Below are 17,795 nucleotides of genomic sequence, written 5' to 3'. Positions count from 1 at the left end.
CAAAGCTGGACATCACCGCTGAGTCTGAATGCGGCCATCCCAGTTTGGACACAATTTCATTCAGTCTTGGCTCCATTTTCTTCTTTTGTTCTATTTTGTGTTCTTCTTCCTTATTCATCTGTAACCGTCATGGTCAAGGTAAATGGCGTATAGACCGTGACTCGGGATGGTTCTAGTTGCTGAATGCTCGGTTATATTCACAGAAACCGCTCGGAAAGAAGGGCGAGAAAAAAGTCATCAAAGCCAACCGACCCGCAAGGGCTGATTGGAAGGAAGGCGTCAAGAAGAAGCAGGTCGGTGTTTCCGACATGACCTTGCTGTCCAAAATTACAAACGAAGCCATCAACGAAAACTTGATGAAAAGATGGCAAAATGGAGACATTTATGTAAGGAATTCAACAACTCCGTTCACGGGTCTCCAACCCCCACTTACCTGACCGTCTTTGTTCATCCCTTGCAGACATATATTGGGCATGTGCTTATCAGCGTCAATCCATTCAAAGATTTAGGCATCTATACCGATGCTATTCTTTCGAGTTACCGAGGCAAAAACTTATTGGAGGTAAAAATTGCCTTGAGCTACTGCGTGAAACGATCGCCGTGCTCAAATGTAAATTACTGCAGATGCCACCTCACGTATTCGCTATTGCCGAATCGTCCTACCATCATATGAATAGCTACAAAGAGAATCAATGTATCATTATTAGGTAAGCGATGGGTGGATATATATAACGCTGGATGCAATTGGACAATGGGCTGAAAAGTAACGCACTGGCTGTTTTAATAGTGGTGAATCCGGTGCGGGTAAAACTGAGGCTGCCAAGCGCATCATGCAATACATTGCGGCTGTATCGGGGGACGGAGCAAGCTCGTCTATCAAGGAAATCAAGGAGATGGTGCTGGCCACGAATCCTCTTTTAGAAAGTTTTGGCTGTGCAAAAACCTTGAGAAACGACAATTCGAGTCGACACGTAAGTGAATCCTTGTTGGTTCATACGCTATGCTAGTCTGTATACGGCTTATTGATTGGGAATGACGGTATAGGGCAAATACCTAGAGATCCAGTTCAATTCCCAGGGAGAGCCTGTAGGTGCGGTGATCACCAATTATCTGCTGGAAAAGGCAAGTTTACATTTCTGTTGGAGTAAAAATTGAATTGATTGAAAGCTTACACGGTATGTCTTTTTTTTGTCATCATCTTAGAATCGAGTGGTTGGCCAAATTGAAAATGAGCGAAATTTCCACGTGTTTTACCAACTTACAAAGGCAGCACCCCCCGAGTATCAGGGTAAAGTAGTCAATGCTTGTAGGACTCCGAATGAAACTCGAATGCTGATTTACCTATTGTAGAGGCTTACGGTCTGCAAGGTCCCGAAAGTTTCCTCTACACCAGTCGTAGCAATTGTTTGGATGTGAGCAGTATCAATGACGTGAACGATTTTCAGGACACTCTGGTAAATATAACTCGATCAGCCAAAAACGTACAACTGAAAGTCAACTGACGATCTGCAACAGAAAGCAATGGCTGTGATTGGATTATCCAAAGAAGAACAGGACGAGATTTTTAAAATGCTGGCGATCATTCTGTGGTTGGGCAATGTGATGTTTGCAGAGGACGACAACGGCAATGCTGTGATTGCCGACGCCGATGGTACGAAAAATGGAATTGAGACATTGTTGGTTGGGTCTGAACGTCTAACGACAGTAAATAGTGGCGAATTTCATTGCTTATTTGATGGAGGTCGACAGCGAGTCTTTGAGCAAGGCACTTACGAGCCGTGTCATGGAAACGCAGCGAGGTGGAAGAAGAGGTAAGGATAGCGTTATGTTCTGTTTGACTGATGAACAAATTCAATTGATCACCTATGTGAGCAGGAAGTGTATATGAAGTACCCCTCAATATTACTCAAGCTACCGCTGTACGTGATGCGTTGTCCAAGGCCATCTATGAGCGCTTGTTCGAATGGATTGTGGCTCGCGTGAACGTGTCACTTCAAACGCGAGGAGCGGCTCAATATGTGATCGGTGTGCTGGATATTTACGGTTTCGAGATTTTTGAGGACAACAGTTTCGAGCAAATGTGCATCAATTACGTGAACGAAAAACTGCAGCAGATTTTCATCGAATTGACGCTCAAGGCCGAACAGGAAGAATATGTTCGTGAACAAATCCAATGGACCCCCATTAAATTTTTCAACAACAAGGTCGTATGTGACCTTATCGAAGAAAAGCGTCCCCCGGGTATTTTTGCTGCGTTAAACGATGCTTGCGCTACTGCGCACGCCGATTCCGGCGCGGCCGACAACTCCTTTGTTCAGCGTCTTGGTTTCCTTTCATCCAACCCTCATTTTGAATCGCGCGGATCGAAATTCTTGGTGCGTCACTATGCCGGTGATGTGCTTTACAATGTGGAAGGCATGACGGATAAGAACAAGGATTCCCTCTTGAAGGATCTGCTGAACCTTGCTGCTGGTTCATCCAATCAGTTCATTTCGCAAACCTTGTTCCCGGAGCGCATCGATCCCAACTCCAAGAAAAGACCACCGACTGCAGGTGATAAGATCAAGTCTTCTTGCAATGCCCTCGTCGCCAAGCTGATGCAATGTCATCCAAGCTATATCCGAACCATCAAACCCAACGATAACCGAAGTTCCACCGAATACGATCAAAAGCGTGTCCTCCATCAAGTGCAATACCTTGGTTTATGCGAAAATATTCGTGTTCGTCGTGCCGGTTTCGCTTATCGTACGGTAAGAAGGAATAAAAAAAAAGGCAGACCTACCAATTTTTCATCATCACTCAATGTGTCCTATTTTGTTAGACATTTGAAAAATTTGTCGAACGTTTCTATCTGTTGTGTCCAAACACCGGCTATGCTGGCGAGTATATCTGGCACGGGGACGCTGTCAGCGGTGCTATGGAAATCTTGAAGCACAATAACATCCCTGCGGATGAATGGCAAATGGGTACTTCGAAAATCTTTATTAGACACCCCGAAACGGTATGTTGAAAATCGAGCGAGATTGAATCGAACCATATACTAATGGATTGGTACGACATTAGATTTTTGCACTTGAAAATCTTCGCGACAAGTATTGGCATAATATGGCGACACGTATCCAGCGGGCATGGCGAGCGTATGTCCGCTATAAGCACGAATGTGCTCGCAAGATCCAGCGTTTTTGGAGACAGAACAAATACAACATTGGGTATTTGCAAATGCGTGAATATGGTCATCAAATTTTGTCCGGCCGCAAGGAACGAAAACGGTACTCTTTGCTGAGTATGCGTCGATTCACCGGTGATTATCTTGACGTCGGCTCCGGTAGCGGCGTGGGCAAGATGGTCCGAAATGCAATTAATCTACGCGGTATGAATATCGATGAATCATGTTTGCGAGACGGTCTGACTCATGGTAAAAAATAGGCGGCGAAGAAGTGGTGTTTAGTATGCGCGGCAGTATGCTGGTACCTCGAGCTATGCGATCCAGTGTTCCAAGCCCTCGTACTTTTGTTTTGGTAGATCGTCAATACACATGGAATCAATGGAATGGACCGTCCAATGTTAACGTTCTTTTTCTTCGGTAGACGAACCAAAACTTGCATATTGTAATGACGACAAAGAGCGGCAAAGTGGTGCAAATGGTAGACGAAAAGGTGTTGTCCTTGAACATCATCAATAGTGTGAGCGTATCCACACTTCGTGATGACTGGATGGTGCTTCATCTGGATTCGTCCCCTGATGGCGATTGTATCATCCACTGCAACTTCAAGACGGAACTCATGGCACACATGCTGCAACAATCCGGTGGCCGTATCCGAGTCAACGTTGAACCGCAAATTCAGTACAAGAAGAAGGGCGGAAAAATGGTCACCATGAAGTTTGTCAAGGATGAGAAAGTGCAGGGCGATGCGGTCTACAAGAGTCACGTCGTTCAAGTCTCAAGCGGTGAACCGCCCAACAGTCGTACGCAATCTCTTTCTTTTGTTTTTGGTTTCTCTTGATGATCAGACATACACGTCGTCTAACACTTTGATTTTATATTTGTGTGATAGAATCATATCCTCCTTGTGCTGTGAAGCCCAAGACGACATCTTCTCGCGCACGTACAACGGCTGCTCGGAAACCAGCAGCAGCACGTTCAGCCCCTCGATCTGCAGCGGCTGCACGTCCAGTTTCCAATGTTCAGTCTATATCCAGCCAACGTCCAACCCCACCGCCACCTGCCGCAGCTGCTGCCGCACCGGCACCACCATCGCCTCCAGCAGCACCCTCGCCAACATTACCTCAGTATAAAGCTATCTATCCGTTCCAGTCACAAGAAGAGGGAGAAATCGCATTTGAAAAGGATGACATTCTGGAAATTGTTGAAAAAGATGAAAACGGTACGTGTATCTCAATCTGATCCTTTGATCCGTGGATGGTATATGAAAGTGCTCACTTTTATACAATTTTTTCATAGGTTGGTGGTTGGCTCGCAAGGATGGTCGTGAAGGATGGGTTCCAAGCAATTACCTTGAAGAATATGTTGCGCCTAAACGTGCACCACCGCCACCGGCACCACCAGCTCGTCGTCCTGCTCCTGCTGCCCCTCGACCAGCCAGTAACGCCGGAAACGGGTCGTTTGCTAGTCCTCGTGCCAGTATGAATAACAATGGACCTGTGCACGTAATGCCTGGCATGGGCGGTCCTCCTCCTAGCGGTGGCAGCGGTATCCCTCCTTGGAAAGCACAGTTGGAAGCGAGAAAAGCAAGCAGTGAACATGTGTCGCCAACACCTACACCGGGGCCTCGTCCTGGATCCGCAAATGCCGGACCTACACCCGCTGCCCGAAGAGTGCCGCCTGCTCCAGCTCCCAAACCGGCCATTCCAGTGAAACCAAGCACCATGAGCAAACCTGTGGTACCTGCTAGACCCGGTGCGGGTGGTGCTCCTTCACCTGCACCTCGCGCACCACCCCGTCCCGGTTCCAGTACTCCAGCCTCCAATGCAGCTGCTTCATTAGCCGATGCGGTAAGTGATATCAAAGAAACATTTTGCACTAGAGTTCCCGTTGGTAACGGACGCGTGATATTGCATAGATACGCGCAAGAAGACAGCAAGCCACCAGTTCGCACGAGGCGGATGACGATTGGTAGACCAGCAAAAGCAAATCCAAAAATAGTCAGTTAATGTAATTATTTTGCTTTAAAAGATCTGAGCATCTCTAGATTTATTTAGTTTGCATAAGATCCATAAATAAAAACAACTAAAAAAGTTAAGGGGAACCAACAAGTTAGTGCAGAAAGCCAAATTTGGCACATGAGGAAAGCCAAAAAGCCGGCGGCAAATAAAATGCTGATGACGTTGACGAGCGGAGTTGGGAGGGACAAACTGGAAGCTTTTTTGACATTTTGAACACGACCGAGAAAAAAAAAGTTTTGAAGCACGTTTGCAGAGTAATCCGAGATGGCCTTACGCATACCCAAGAGTACACTTCCTCAACTTTTCAAAGACGGCTACAAGGTATGCGTGGACGTGATGGTCAGTATGGGACGACAAAACTGACTATGCCATGTAGATTCATCAAGGTATTGATGAGGCCGTGTTGCGCAACATTGATGCCACTCATGAACTCTCTGAAACTGTCCGCACATCGATGGGTCCCAACGGTAATTAGACAAGATGATGACATGGTCAGATGATGAGGTGACTAACGTTTGATGCTTAGGCCGTAATAAAATGATCGTCAATCATCTCGAAAAGTTATTCGTCACCAACGATGCTGCTACCATTATTCGCGAACTGGAAGTGGTTCATCCGGCTGCTAAACTCTTGGTGATGGCCTCTCAACAACAGGAGGCTGAAATCGGTGATAATACGAACTTCGTCATTGTGCTTGCTGGTGAGCTCTTGCACAAGGCCGCGGATCTGTTACGACTCGGTCTTCATCCTTCCGAGATCGTGCAAGGCTATGAGCTTGCTCGTGACCGCGCATTGGCTCTTTTACCAGGTACGAATGAACCCTTTTTTTTTTTTTTTTTGACACGACAGGTTCATCCATCGGTCATTGAAAACTGTTATATTGACTCCTGAATGTGATAGAACTCGTGGTGGATAAAGTGGCGTCACTCACAACACGCGAAGAACTGTTCAAGGTGGTCAAATCGGCCATTGCTTCCAAGCAATACGGTTACGAAGACTTGCTCGGTCAACTTGTTGCTGAGGCTGCATTAAATGTCATGCCCAAGAACCCCAAAGATTTCAACGTTGATAACATTCGCGTCGTCAAAGTGATGGGTTCTAGCATTTACGAATCCAGAGTCGTGCGCGGTATGGTATTTGGAAGAGAACCTGAAGGTAAGCCCATCGAGACATTCATCCCAGTTTCATAAAACTTGGCTCAAGTTTGATTTTCTCAACTGGAATGCATAGGTTCTGTACAAAAGGTCACTCAGGCTAAAGTGGCTGTATTCACATGTCCTTTGGATATCGCACAAACCGAAACCAAGGGCACTGTCTTGATTCACAACGCACAAGAAATGCTCAACTTTAGCAAAGACGAAGAAAAACATATTGAAAAGGTAACCATCTTCTTCTTTTTTTTAAAAAAAAATTTGGAGTATTCATTGACTGACGTGATGTGGCAGATTTTCCAAGAATTGGCGGACGCTGGTGTAAAGGTGGTTGTGAGTGGTGCTGGTATTGGTGAACTTGCTTTACATTACTTGAACCGATTCAACATTATGGCCGTCAAGGTGCTCAGCAAGTTTGATATTCGCCGTCTTTGCCGTGTGGTGGGTGCGACGGCTCTTGCTCGTCTGGGTGCCCCCATGCCCGAAGAAATGGGTTTTTGTGACATTGTTGAAACCGTGGAAATTGGCAGCGATCGTGTCACCGTGTTCCGTCAGGAGGAAGCCGACAAGTCTCGTACCACGACCATTGTGGTCCGTGGTGCAACGCAAAACCACATGGATGATATTGAGCGAGCTTTGGATGATGGTGTGAACGTCATCAAGGCCGCCACTCGCGATGATCGTTTATTGGCCGGCGCCGGTGCCTCGGACATGGAACTGAACAAACGTCTGCAGAATGTGGCGTCAAAGACGCCTGGTTTAAATCAGCACGCCATGAAGCGATTTGCCGAAGCACTTGAAGTGGTTCCTCGCACTTTGTGTGAAAACGCAGGTATGGATGCCACCGCTGTCTTGTCCCGTTTGTATGCAGCACATTACCAGGAAGGCGATGCTGGTTTGGCCATCGGTGTTGATGTGGAGGTAAAAAAATCGTTGAGCATATAAAAACCTAGTAGATGAGGATACATGTGATTGACTGGGCTACCAATAGAACGATAATGACGGTACATTGGATGCTGTCAAGGCACAAGTGTATGACAGTTATGCCGCGAAATACTGGGCTCTCAAGTTGGCAGCAGATACTGCTGTGACGGTGCTCAGAGTGGATCAGGTAAGAGCACGAGCAAGGCAATGAAGGTGTACTGGATCCAATTGTTGACGGTTATTTTTTATTTTGTTTTAAATAGATCATCATGTCTAAACCTGCTGGAGGTCCCAAACCACCCAAGAAGCAGGGTCACTGGGATGAAGATTAAATTACTAGAACATATCCTCTTTTCTTGCTGAATACACATGTAAAAATTGGTCAATGGAATCTTTTTGCCGGGAACAAAGGAAAAGGTGGATCATTCAGTTGATTGGGGAAAAAAAAAAAAAAAAACTTTTTGATTATGCGGATCGGAGGGTGGATTCTCTTAGGGCGGCTACTTCTTCACGTAATTTGGCGAGTTGGCGTTCCTTTTCTTCGATTACACGAGTTGATTCCTTTAAAGAACGGGGAGTTATCAGTACGCTCAGGCAGATGTTTGTGAAAGGAATTTATTAGCGCACCTGTAATGAGAAGAATGACTCTTGGAACAATTGGTCGTAATGTTGAGTGACATGGTGGGGCTGAATGCTGGGGAAAGGAGGACGCTGAGGGCTGTGTCGTCTATATGCAGAGGGTTGCTAAGCAATCCAGTATCAACACAGCTTATCTGTTCGTTACCTTGAACGGAGAGGCGCGGCTGGGCCAATGGACGTAAAATGCTGGTAATGCTGTGTTATATCTGCCATGTTCTCTACAATGACTGGTAATTTATGCTGGTTCCTACAACACAAACCGAAATTAATACGTGATTCTCTAGACGATGGCTTTTTTTTCTTTGGGTTTACTCAAAAGCGTGCCAAAAGCCGAAGTCATAAGCGTGGGTTGACCGATTGTCTGTATCCGAACTGGGCGACGAGGTGAAAATGGCGATACATTCGACGGTTTCCAGTCGACTGGCGAGATTATGCATGATCAGCTGTTCACGCACGGACAGCGATAATTCCGTTTGTCGTCGAAAGTGGAAAAATCCAACAACAGCATACGGCTCCGCAGGTTGTATCTCGCTTTGGAAAAGGTCGAAATCGACGTCGCCTTGAGGGTTATAAATGCGATGACGGAGACGACGAAAACCTTGGATTACTGATGGTGTAAAAGGCCATGGCCGTTAGCTCTTTTCTTGTAAGCAGATGCAAAGCATAAAGCAACTATATACACACCAAGGCTGACGTTGGTATGAGCTATTTGACCTTCTTCATTGTCACTCAAGGTATGGTTGGTTGTCTGAATCGATGTACCAAGCAGAATCCCTTGCTAGAAAGTTGTTCACGAGGTTTACTCATCGAGCTCATGCGGGCAATGAACTGCGGCTTACAAAGTCAGTGAGCGCATTAGCGCATTCGAACAAAAGTGAGGAAAGCACAGCACCAGCAATATGTATTGTTGGTTTGGACGTCATCCCCCACAGAGATAACTTTGGTGAGATACAATGAAAAAGGAGATGAAATCCCAATGATGTTTACGAAAAGTATTTACAGAAAAAATAGGGAATTAAAAAAATTTCTACAATGCAGCCTTGAAAATGCTGTAACAACTCAAACCTGGATCATAGTCTAACAATCGTTTTTGTCAATATAGGCATACTCACTATGCGAAAAATCATCATAACATTCATTACTCACCGAAATTATCGTTGGGATTACATGTGCATTTGTCGCGGTATTCAGGTTCCACGGGGCAGTGAGTGTAGGCGGTATGTCGATACCCGATATCATTAAAGAAGTGGAACTCATCTTTGCGTAGTAACATGGTCGCTGCAATTGAATGCACTGGAGCATCGCCCCAACGTTCGTAGAAAAACCCACCGGCTCGATCAAGATAACCGAATAGCTTAAGATAATCGTTGGATCGCCACAGATCCAGAGAAGCAATTTCGAAATTTGTCCAGAAATGACATGAATTATAGGTTTCGCCATTGTCGTCCGTGACAAATCGCCAAAGCGAATCCTTTTTCGCTGGCAAGTGTTCCATCACTTCGGGATGATCCTGCTTGAAATTCTGAATTGTTTGCCACAATGTCGGTACTGTGGCCATAAACTCGCGAAACGCAATAGTGAATCCTAAAAAACAGACGCCATTTAGTGACTCATCAAATAAAGGTAGTATCACTGGTAATTTTTACCATATTTTTTGCCATTGTCTCGCATGAATTTAAAAACATCATAATCAATGTCACAGTAATACGATACATCGGGTTCAATGCGCCAGTAATAATCGTATTCATCAAGCAGTGGATGTCGAAAGAAGAAACCACTCTGAAATCTAAACAAGAAAACCATGTATCAGGTGTTTTGGTCCTGTTCGTAACGTTCGCGGAGACGTGAAATTTACCTGCACATGTGCCGATAAGATTCGCTGTCAGCGTAAGGAACACCAAGAGCGGCCATTTCGGTCCGACGCTCAGCGGCCAAGGTTTGATTAATAAAGTCAGGGTAACCCCACATTTGGGCATCCAATTTGCCATATCGGGTTTCGGCTTTGGTTAGTACGGAAGTCCTGTCAATGAACTCCGGCGTGAAATCGTCGTCATTCAAAAAGACATAAGGGTACTGGAACTTTTCGTTGAATGTGCTCTCAATTTGCTTAATGGTCGACACAATGCCGTCTAATTCTCGATTGCGTACGAGGACGACAAAGCATGCGCGCACGGGCTGATCTTGAACGGCCACGGTTGAGCCGCGGGCAGATGACGTATCGAGGGTAAAATGAGAGGTGGACATGAATGTGTATACTGAAAAGAGGATCAGAAAGGTCCCTGCTGCGAAGAGCGCATAGGGAACTAGGCGACTGTTGGCCCAAATACGCATAATAATGTGGTGGTGATAATTTTTGAGTCAAAGGCAGTAGAGAGGAGAACAAAGTGTTGGTGGGCAACGCTGATATAATAAATAGTCCATGTTTCATTTTTAGCGCGGTGACTTTTTTCCGGGCTTCCTTTAACCCCCCTTTCAAATTTCTACCCGCTCCAAGCGGCATAATCGCACCCACGTCCGCCTGATTCCGCCATGCTCGCCGATCAGCAAGACTCACTAGCAAGCGAACTTACTTGCGGTACTGTTCATTGAACACTCATCATCTCGTATTGCAATCACACCTGTTCCTGACATTTTTCTCATTTACTTTTCGTACCTTTTTCTGGCTCGATTATAGCTGTGTGTCAAGATCTGTATAAAGAGCCTGTCTCTTTCATACCCTGTTTACATACCTTCTGTAGTCAGTGTTCTCGTAACCTGAAAGAGTAAGAATCGAAGGTGCTTCCTTTCCGCTCAAATTGCACTTTTTCACCAGTGTTTTTTTCGACATATCAGTTCTATTTACGATGTGTTAACGTGTCCGATCTGTCGAGAAGAAGTGCAGTATTCGCGCAAAAACTTTATGATCGAAAATATTCTGGCGTTGTATAAAAAGATGGAACCAAGAACCACATCATCCAGTGTCAAGACGGCCAAGGAAGATTCGGACTGGGAAGTCATAGCAACTTGTGTAAGTTCCCGTGTCACACCACTGTGTTCCTGGTACCAAAGAAAACTCAGCCGTTCCAACAGACAAATGGAATAGCCAGCATGAGTACCACAGAAGATACAAATCCACACATCCACGATTGCACCAGGTAAGCATCGGAAGCTTATTGGTCTTCTGCGCGTGGTTTTTTTTAATGAACCATCGAGCACCACAGAGCAGGCTCTCCATCACCGTCGATTGACTTCGATCATTCAGATACCACGACCAGCGCCGCTACCAACACCGACAACTATATTTCAAATACCATTCGCTGCGTAGGTTGTGCAGCATACATGTGCGTCAATCACGATACCGGAAGGGTCGCTTTAAACCAAATATGTAAATAGCATGCGACAAGCCAGTCCAGTTGCTCATGGGATAAGTACTGATCATTGTGTTAGGCCATCTTTGTGGGGTCGTCTCGTGCAATTTGACGTCTGAATGTCCTGATCCGAGCCCTCAGAACAAGTTATACTCTCTGAAAAGTAAGTAACGGTTATTAACGGTTTCAAGCTGTACTTGGGTGTTATAACGCGTTTCTTATTCTCCTCCCCTCAGACTTGACAAAAGACGAAATTCCACAATTTCTTCGGGAAGTCGATTGTATCGAAGCACCCGAGGAAGGTCATCTCAATTCAAGTGAAATTGGCTATCTTGAGATCTATTTGGCAATGCATGACATTACCTGGCAAGACAGCTGGCAAGTCTGCCTCGATAACTATGATACCCAGGCTTACGTATGCAGTAAGTGGATCCCTTTGATGTGATTATCAAACTTTTGACAGCTCATTCTCTACTTTGGAAAAGCGGCAGCGACGCGTATGATACCCTGGGTGAAGTCTGTGTTTGATACCTTTGTCGTTAGGCAGCCGAATGCTATGGAAATCATCAATGCCGATAGCTCACTGCGATATACCAACGTTTCCGATTATCTGACGGCTTGTTACACCTGCACAGCAACCTTTGTCAATGGACAGTACTTTGGATTTTGGCGTTCGGTCCTTCCCAGTGATCTACCCTGTAAGAATGCTGGATGGGATCAGATGGGTTTCTGTAGTTCACTTACATTCTGTTTAGCCTTTATCAATGAACGCGAGTATTGTCGTTGGGGAAAAGAGTGCGCTACGCAATGGAATATTGAATGTGAGTTTTCCAATGAGCAAACAATGTGAATCCTCATGCGAAATTACTGATATATTGGCTGATTTCCAGCTCATGCCGAAAGACTGAATCATTTACATGAAAAACAATGACATACCCACTTGCACCTGGATCTATTTTATCGACTGATTCGTTGGGACATCTATACCAGAACAATCTATTTGACTGCCAAGCTGATCGCCGAACGTCAATTCCTCGGTCACATCATTGTTCCCAATAACTCATGTTAAACATTTCCAATCTTTTGCCTTGATTGGCATCTTAAACTTTTAATTGTCAGCGTTTATTGTTACTGTAAATAAAAAAAATACAAGTCAATCCTTTTTGATGATAGGTGATACAACGATGTATCCTGCAGTTTATTGATGAGAGGGTTACAGTTCATCTCTTTCGTGGTGATAAGGTGATTGCGTATCTAATTTTTCTTCTTTCACTGGTGACGGTTTTAGATCCACTTTACGGCCATTAAGTTTCGCATAGTTTATGGCAACCATTTGTCTTTGCAAGTTCAGCAGGAAGGGCAGATGCTGTTCATAGCAATCCACGGTGATGCCACTGAAGTAAGTTGTTGAAGGTAGATTATTGAAATCGCAGACGTCTTTCGAAAGCAACAAACGATCAATTACCGCTGGAGTATAGAACTGTAAACGAAAAGCCTTCGTCAATACACAGCGATAAGTCTATATCCTCTCTTATGTCATGTGTACCTTCTCATTCAGATGGCTATTTGAAAAACAAACACGAGTTAGACGCTGCTAAAATATTACGTGACAATGCGCTTACCTGTTGCAGTCGACGGTGGTTTCCGGTAAAAAGGCTAGCATACGATCTACTTAATAACACACTCCAGGTCATCGTATTGTCAATATAGTCAATATCTCTTACCATTCAATTGAAGCGCGCCAGATTTCTTGCATAGTTCGCGTACATTATCATCCACATCCTTCAGTTGCTGGTCAACTTTGAAGCCGGATTCCCAGAATGGCTGATACCATAATAAAGTTAGTCTTCGAATTCGTGGTCTCCAGTCAGTGGGATATTTTTTATGAACGGCTGTTACCTGGGAAAAGTAGTGTGATTTCTGGCCGAGACTGGAGGCTAACCTGTCATCGTAAGTCAAAACCAACTGGCTTTGAACACCCACATGTTGGCCATCGCCTTCCCACTGAGGCATATCAGGGTCATAGTTGATGAGCTCGCCCATGGTAGGCCAAGGTCGTGCGGCGAAAGGATGCGTATAGATGAACGGACACTGACCAGGAAAATAGGCTCCATGAATCATCCATGCAGGGACGCAAATTCACAAAGAATGACACTTACTTCATGTCGCTTGAATTCATCTGTGCCTAGGGTTCGATCAGTGTGAACTTTACACACCTCATCGATAGCGCCTTCAAGCGCTTCAGCTGTGACAGGTTGCTTCGGTTTTTTCGAGGCAGATACATGAACCATAATGATCTGTTGAGGATACATCCGAATAAAGTCCAGTACTTCGTCGATGAAATCTTGGAAGAGAGTATCGTACATTTGCACACCTGTTGGCGAGCATAATGATAGCTTATCATTTTTCCTAAAATCGTATCTTACATCAATGGCAATGATCAAAGAAATTATCGTATATTAATAGCTTACGTCTTGCATACATTGACCTGGAGGAAACGGAGACCTACATACAACAAAATATATCTGTAAAACAGCCAATGCAGGGGCTCATAGAATAGTGACCATACCATCGGTTAACATCTCGGTGATGGTGCGATCCTGGCTCTTGTATTGACAAGCGTGAGGCTCTTTTACGTTGGCTGCCTGCTGTTTGAATTTTGGGACGTCATGGGAACCGGCATTATGCGCTCCGAGCCAGAAAAAGTGATTGACAGGTAAATCTCGGTATTCTGGGAACCCATTGCACGGTAGAGGTTCGTCATTGCTGCTGACAGGTGCACTGTAATAAAAAAAAAAAGTCAGTTCAACCGAGAATACTCGCATCACACGGACCAGTCTGTATACACACGTTTGACGCGTAATCAGCATGTCCAACTCGTCGTTCCATGCTGAACCGATCTCGACTTCTATTTCACTCGCTGCAACGCCCAAATAAAAGACAGAGGCCGTGGCTAGAATGGATTTCCAAATTTTCATCGTGCTAACCGTAAAAACAGCCGCACCAGAGGCATGAAGTGTTCCCAAATTGTATGCTTCGGGCGTTGAAGTAGATTAGGGACCGACAACCAATTTTGGTGCCTGTTTCTCGAACCAATAAATTGCCCAGACGATCCATTTGTTGGTCTCAACTACTAGTTACTGTAAGGAATACTTTCATAGATTACACATTCTATTTGTCATATGAAAATTACCCCGTATGTCTATAAGCTAAACATGTGAGCTATACTCAGCGATAACATGTTTACCCAGCAAAATCTTCACTCCTTCTGAATTCCTGAGAACCATGTTTGCCACAGGAATACTTTGCCAACCCCAAGGCATTGATTTTGTACTTCCACATGCATAGGAGTAAAATGATTGGATACTACAAACAGCAATAGAAACTGTGAAAGGTCACCCCATTGTTGCGCGCCCAGCGTCTCCCTTTTTTTTTTGGTTCACAGCACCACGCTTTCACGGTCGTTTCAACCAATGATGAATCATGGTTGATCTGAATTTTGACAATCCGACGCACCATGGTCCTTTATGGTTAACGGCCAATCAGCATCATCTTCGGACTTTGTGTGACGTGGTGTATTATACAATTTTCAGGTCAAAAAGGCGAATCGGTTCTTTCTCTTGACTATTAGAACTCATTCGATAGATTAAAAAGCAAAATGTCGCAAGAGAAGCCACGTGAATTAGGGGTGACACTTCCGATCTCTACTGCCAAACCTACGGAAGCCGAATTGAAACTGACCGACGATCTTTTGAAAACTTTGCACGACTATGGTCTCTTTGAAAGCGAGCACGAAGCACAAAAACGGTACAACTCGATCATAACGATAAGCAGAGCGTCGTATTCATCGTTCCATATTTAGTGTTATTGTCTTGGGAAAATTAAATAAGATGGTCAAGGAATTTGTCTATCGTGTGAGTAAGATGAAAGGATTCCCCGACTCACTCGCACGAGAAGCAGGAGGAAAGATCTTTACTTTCGGCAGTTATCGACTTGGTGTTCACGGTGCAGGTAGGAATCCTTTTTTATTCCACCATTCGCTCGTATTGACTCAGAATTGCCTCTGACCATTTTCATTCTCATTCTCATTCCATCAGGGGCCGATATTGATACGCTGTGCGTTTTCCCTAAGCATGTCGAAAGAGAACAGTTTTTCACCATCATGTACGATATGCTGAAAGAGAGACCGGAAGTGACAGAGCTCACAGTAAGTTCTAAAGTGTGCAATGCATCGAGCGGCTGAATGTTGGAATATTGAGTGAGATGTATTCTTGTGTGTGTATATGAATCTTAGGCTGTGCCGGACGCCTATGTCCCTGTAATTAAAATGCATTTTTCTGGTATACCTGTAAGTTGCCCCGACTGGAATCCCTGCATATGAATCAATTTATCGGATTTTGTTCTTACGATACCCGTTTTGTTTCTTTCTTTTTTTTTTTTTTTTTTTTTTTTTGGCGGTAGATTGATTTTGTATGCGCCCGTCTAGCGATCGCTCAAGTACGGGACGATCTTATACTCGCGGATAACAATCTTTTGAGAAATCTCGATGAACGTTGTATTCGAAGCTTAAACGGTTCTCGTGTAACGGATGAGATTTTACGTCTGGTGCCGGATATTCCAGCGTTTCGTATCGCTTTACGAACCATTAAACTGTGGGCGAAACGACGAGCGATTTACTCCAATGTAATGGGATTTTTGGGTGGTGTAGCTTGGGCCATGCTGGTAGCGAGAATATGTCAGTTGTATCCCAATGCTTGCGCTGCATTCATTGTGAACCGCTTTTTCCGTATTATGTTCAAATGGAACTGGCCTCAGCCGGTGCTTTTAAAACATCTGGAGGATGGGCCATTACAAGTAAGAGTGTGGAATCCAAAGGTGAGTTTTTCTTCTTCATAACAGAATATAAAGATGCAACAAGACAAGGAGATAGCCAAGACTTTTTTTTCTTCTCTTTGTGTGTCGTTTTCCTAGTTATATCCGGCGGATAAAAGTCATCGAATGCCGATCATCACACCCGCTTATCCTTCAATGTGCGCTACACACAACGTGACGGATTCTACAAGGACCATCATGATTACGGAATTTGGACGAGCCGCCGAGATTGTCGACACAATTGTCATTGGAACAGGCAACTGGTCCGATCTGTTTGAGAAGAGTAACTTTTTCCACTCGTACAAACACTATCTACAAGTCATTGCGAGCTCGGATTCATCGGAAGCCCAACTCAAATGGTATGGACATTGAAAATATCTGGTCAAATTCATTGAGAAAGAAAAACTGATGGAGGATGGTAGGCACGGTTTGGTGGAATCGCGACTACGTCAATTGGTGCTGAAACTCGAGTTGGTGGATTTGCTTGTGTTGGCTCATCCATACATTAAGGGCATGGATAAAGTGCACTATTGTCTGACCGATGAAGAATATCGCGACGCTACACGCGGCATTTACAAGCAGGATTACACATTTTCCTTGAGCGAAGGCAGTATGGAGACCAATCATATAGGATTGCTCAAAGAGCGAGGTCTGGTGACCGACGAGAATGAAGCCAGTGTACGTTCCCTTTACTCGACCACTTTCTATATCGGTCTGGAAGTGGAAGCCAAGCCTGGTAAGTTGCGTGACGGCGACGCAAATGGTTCATTGAAATTAATTAAACTGGGCTTGTAGCTGGTTCCACCGGTCCCCGTAAGCTAGATATCTCATGGCCGACTCAGGAATTCATCAAACTTGTAAAGAGTTGGGATAAATTTGATGAGAATAGCATGAGTATCACCGTGAAAAATATCAGAGGGTATCTGGTCTTCTCGACCGTCATACACATAGAATGAAAGGTTTTAACTGCTTTCTGTAGAGCCGCTTTACCCACGGAATTACTTGGTGAAGAGAAGAATTTAAAGAGATCTCAAGCAAAGGTAACACTACGACAATCCCGAATGGATCAGTGCAAGGTGACTGATTTTATAATATCGATATTACAGACCAAGGGAGGAAGCGCAGCACTATCGGGATCGGAGAAGCCATCAAAGAAGTTGCGCAGCGAGGAAGAAGCTCCCAGTTCGTTGACTGGGAATACGTTGATGCCTTCTCCAGCTGCGACCAAACCACCAGCGTTAGAAGAGGTAGCCGGTGCATCGAGTATTCCTGTTGGAAACACAGGCAAGGAATAATATGTACACCTTTCAAGAAGCCACCATCCATCGAGTAAGCCAATGCGTTCTAACAATGATATTGTATCATATTTCGCATGAGCAATAACTGTGGAAACATATTCCTTTTTGCTATGTTCTTTCTTTTTTTCCCCTCCTTTGCATATAGGCTTTTTCATGAAATTACTCTTTTTTTTTCATTTCTATCGTAGATCATACTTCCATTCCTTTGCAAAGTATCTCAGCGATACTTCTGACTCTATTTTTTTTTTTTTTGTCGATTTGAATTGTACATACAGTATAAGCAACCGGTCTAATAAACAACGGGGAAACGTTTTCTCCACCAAAAAAGATGTAGCTCGAGCAATAAGCAGAAGCACACGTTGCCTAGACAGGCTGTTCCC

General features: G+C 44.6%; 7 protein-coding genes across 7 annotated transcripts; 4 read left to right on the top strand and 3 right to left on the bottom strand.

Annotated features, from left to right (window-relative positions):
- The first annotated feature begins 59 nt into the window (after positions 1-59).
- On the top strand, positions 60-5,399 carry BYT42DRAFT_557801 (P-loop containing nucleoside triphosphate hydrolase protein). Its single transcript, XM_051566942.1, has 18 exons — positions 60-138; positions 204-386; positions 461-562; positions 625-707; positions 788-971; positions 1,045-1,122; positions 1,204-1,288; positions 1,351-1,454; positions 1,516-1,651; positions 1,713-1,811; positions 1,876-2,750; positions 2,822-3,001; positions 3,064-3,370; positions 3,427-3,518; positions 3,588-3,966; positions 4,056-4,385; positions 4,463-5,013; positions 5,082-5,399. The coding sequence occupies exons 1-18, from the start codon at positions 130-132 to the stop codon at positions 5,136-5,138; spliced, it is 3,834 nt and encodes a 1,277-aa protein (XP_051427655.1). The 5' UTR covers positions 60-129; the 3' UTR covers positions 5,139-5,399.
- Positions 5,275-7,557, top strand: BYT42DRAFT_205262 (T-complex protein 1 theta subunit). Its single transcript, XM_051562540.1, has 7 exons — positions 5,275-5,505; positions 5,561-5,651; positions 5,711-5,992; positions 6,085-6,339; positions 6,415-6,563; positions 6,630-7,256; positions 7,327-7,557. Exons 1-7 carry the CDS (start codon positions 5,449-5,451, stop codon positions 7,468-7,470), a joined length of 1,605 nt encoding a protein of 534 aa, XP_051427654.1. The 5' UTR covers positions 5,275-5,448; the 3' UTR covers positions 7,471-7,557.
- On the bottom strand, positions 7,424-8,906 carry BYT42DRAFT_557792 (uncharacterized protein). Its single transcript, XM_051566941.1, has 6 exons — positions 8,738-8,906; positions 8,583-8,676; positions 8,211-8,505; positions 8,044-8,145; positions 7,887-7,986; positions 7,424-7,820 (listed from the first exon to the last, which is right to left on the bottom strand). The coding sequence occupies exons 1-6, from the start codon at positions 8,819-8,821 to the stop codon at positions 7,725-7,727; spliced, it is 771 nt and encodes a 256-aa protein (XP_051427653.1). The 5' UTR covers positions 8,822-8,906; the 3' UTR covers positions 7,424-7,724.
- A 130-nt stretch (positions 8,907-9,036) lies between these two features.
- Positions 9,037-10,229, bottom strand: BYT42DRAFT_597115 (nucleotide-diphospho-sugar transferase; the record flags this gene model as incomplete). The annotated part of the gene is made up of 3 exons (XM_051570942.1): positions 9,037-9,482; positions 9,545-9,684; positions 9,754-10,229. The coding sequence occupies 3 exons, from the start codon at positions 10,227-10,229 to the stop codon at positions 9,037-9,039; spliced, it is 1,062 nt and encodes a 353-aa protein (XP_051427652.1).
- A 198-nt stretch (positions 10,230-10,427) lies between these two features.
- BYT42DRAFT_610908 (uncharacterized protein) lies at positions 10,428-12,176 on the top strand (the record flags this gene model as incomplete). Its single annotated transcript, XM_051571434.1, has 10 exons — positions 10,428-10,473; positions 10,573-10,660; positions 10,731-10,905; positions 10,968-11,032; positions 11,099-11,262; positions 11,325-11,408; positions 11,482-11,667; positions 11,731-11,943; positions 12,001-12,066; positions 12,136-12,176. 10 exons carry the CDS (start codon positions 10,428-10,430, stop codon positions 12,174-12,176), a joined length of 1,128 nt encoding a protein of 375 aa, XP_051427651.1.
- Positions 12,177-12,401: 225 nt separating this feature from the next.
- BYT42DRAFT_557777 (uncharacterized protein) lies at positions 12,402-14,668 on the bottom strand. Its single transcript, XM_051566940.1, has 10 exons — positions 14,439-14,668; positions 14,096-14,378; positions 13,815-14,026; positions 13,717-13,750; positions 13,405-13,654; positions 13,145-13,336; positions 12,970-13,069; positions 12,868-12,901; positions 12,792-12,807; positions 12,402-12,725 (listed from the first exon to the last, which is right to left on the bottom strand). The coding sequence occupies exons 2-10, from the start codon at positions 14,221-14,223 to the stop codon at positions 12,459-12,461; spliced, it is 1,233 nt and encodes a 410-aa protein (XP_051427650.1). The 5' UTR covers positions 14,224-14,378; positions 14,439-14,668; the 3' UTR covers positions 12,402-12,458.
- Positions 14,669-14,867: 199 nt separating this feature from the next.
- On the top strand, positions 14,868-17,736 carry BYT42DRAFT_557773 (Poly(A) polymerase central domain-containing protein). The gene is made up of 11 exons (XM_051566939.1): positions 14,868-15,052; positions 15,108-15,256; positions 15,343-15,452; positions 15,540-15,593; positions 15,707-16,120; positions 16,217-16,476; positions 16,540-16,853; positions 16,913-17,036; positions 17,097-17,157; positions 17,224-17,446; positions 17,561-17,736. The coding sequence occupies exons 1-10, from the start codon at positions 14,904-14,906 to the stop codon at positions 17,410-17,412; spliced, it is 1,824 nt and encodes a 607-aa protein (XP_051427649.1). The 5' UTR covers positions 14,868-14,903; the 3' UTR covers positions 17,413-17,446; positions 17,561-17,736.
- The last annotated feature ends 59 nt before the right edge of the window (positions 17,737-17,795 follow it).

Source organism: Radiomyces spectabilis, assembly GCF_025331425.1.
Source record: "Radiomyces spectabilis strain NRRL 2753 chromosome Unknown BYT42scaffold_2, whole genome shotgun sequence".
NCBI lineage: Eukaryota > Fungi > Mucoromycota > Mucoromycetes > Mucorales > Radiomycetaceae > Radiomyces > Radiomyces spectabilis.
This window is presented reverse-complemented; position numbering and strand designations above follow the sequence as displayed.

What these genes read in the sequence shown, in the direction of transcription:
- BYT42DRAFT_557801 (XM_051566942.1), top strand. An exon ending in AGCACCCCCCGAGTATCAGG is followed by an intron (nt 1,289 to 1,350) that starts GTAAAGTAGTCA and finishes TACCTATTGTAG; the next exon opens with AGGCTTACGGTCTGCAAGGT. An exon ending in AAATGCAATTAATCTACGCG is followed by an intron (nt 3,371 to 3,426) that starts GTATGAATATCG and finishes GGTAAAAAATAG; the next exon opens with GCGGCGAAGAAGTGGTGTTT.
- BYT42DRAFT_205262 (XM_051562540.1), top strand. Translation starts at nt 5,449, where the DNA reads ATGGCCTTACGCATACCCAAGAGTACACTTCCTCAACTTTTCAAAGAC. An exon ending in CACATCGATGGGTCCCAACG is followed by an intron (nt 5,652 to 5,710) that starts GTAATTAGACAA and finishes TTTGATGCTTAG; the next exon opens with GCCGTAATAAAATGATCGTC. An exon ending in ATTTGGAAGAGAACCTGAAG is followed by an intron (nt 6,340 to 6,414) that starts GTAAGCCCATCG and finishes TGGAATGCATAG; the next exon opens with GTTCTGTACAAAAGGTCACT.
- BYT42DRAFT_557792 (XM_051566941.1), bottom strand. Translation starts at nt 8,821, where the DNA reads ATGACGTCCAAACCAACAATACATATTGCTGGTGCTGTGCTTTCCTCA. An exon ending in TCATACCAACGTCAGCCTTG is followed by an intron (nt 8,506 to 8,582) that starts GTGTGTATATAG and finishes TTACACCATCAG; the next exon opens with TAATCCAAGGTTTTCGTCGT. An exon ending in GGCTTTTGGCACGCTTTTGA is followed by an intron (nt 8,146 to 8,210) that starts GTAAACCCAAAG and finishes TTTGTGTTGTAG; the next exon opens with GAACCAGCATAAATTACCAG.
- BYT42DRAFT_557777 (XM_051566940.1), bottom strand. Translation starts at nt 14,223, where the DNA reads ATGAAAATTTGGAAATCCATTCTAGCCACGGCCTCTGTCTTTTATTTG. An exon ending in CACCGAGATGTTAACCGATG is followed by an intron (nt 13,751 to 13,814) that starts GTATGGTCACTA and finishes TGTTGTATGTAG; the next exon opens with GTCTCCGTTTCCTCCAGGTC. An exon ending in AATCACACTACTTTTCCCAG is followed by an intron (nt 13,070 to 13,144) that starts GTAACAGCCGTT and finishes TTATGGTATCAG; the next exon opens with CCATTCTGGGAATCCGGCTT.
- BYT42DRAFT_557773 (XM_051566939.1), top strand. Translation starts at nt 14,904, where the DNA reads ATGTCGCAAGAGAAGCCACGTGAATTAGGGGTGACACTTCCGATCTCT. An exon ending in GAGCACGAAGCACAAAAACG is followed by an intron (nt 15,053 to 15,107) that starts GTACAACTCGAT and finishes TTCCATATTTAG; the next exon opens with TGTTATTGTCTTGGGAAAAT. An exon ending in CGGAAGTGACAGAGCTCACA is followed by an intron (nt 15,453 to 15,539) that starts GTAAGTTCTAAA and finishes TATGAATCTTAG; the next exon opens with GCTGTGCCGGACGCCTATGT.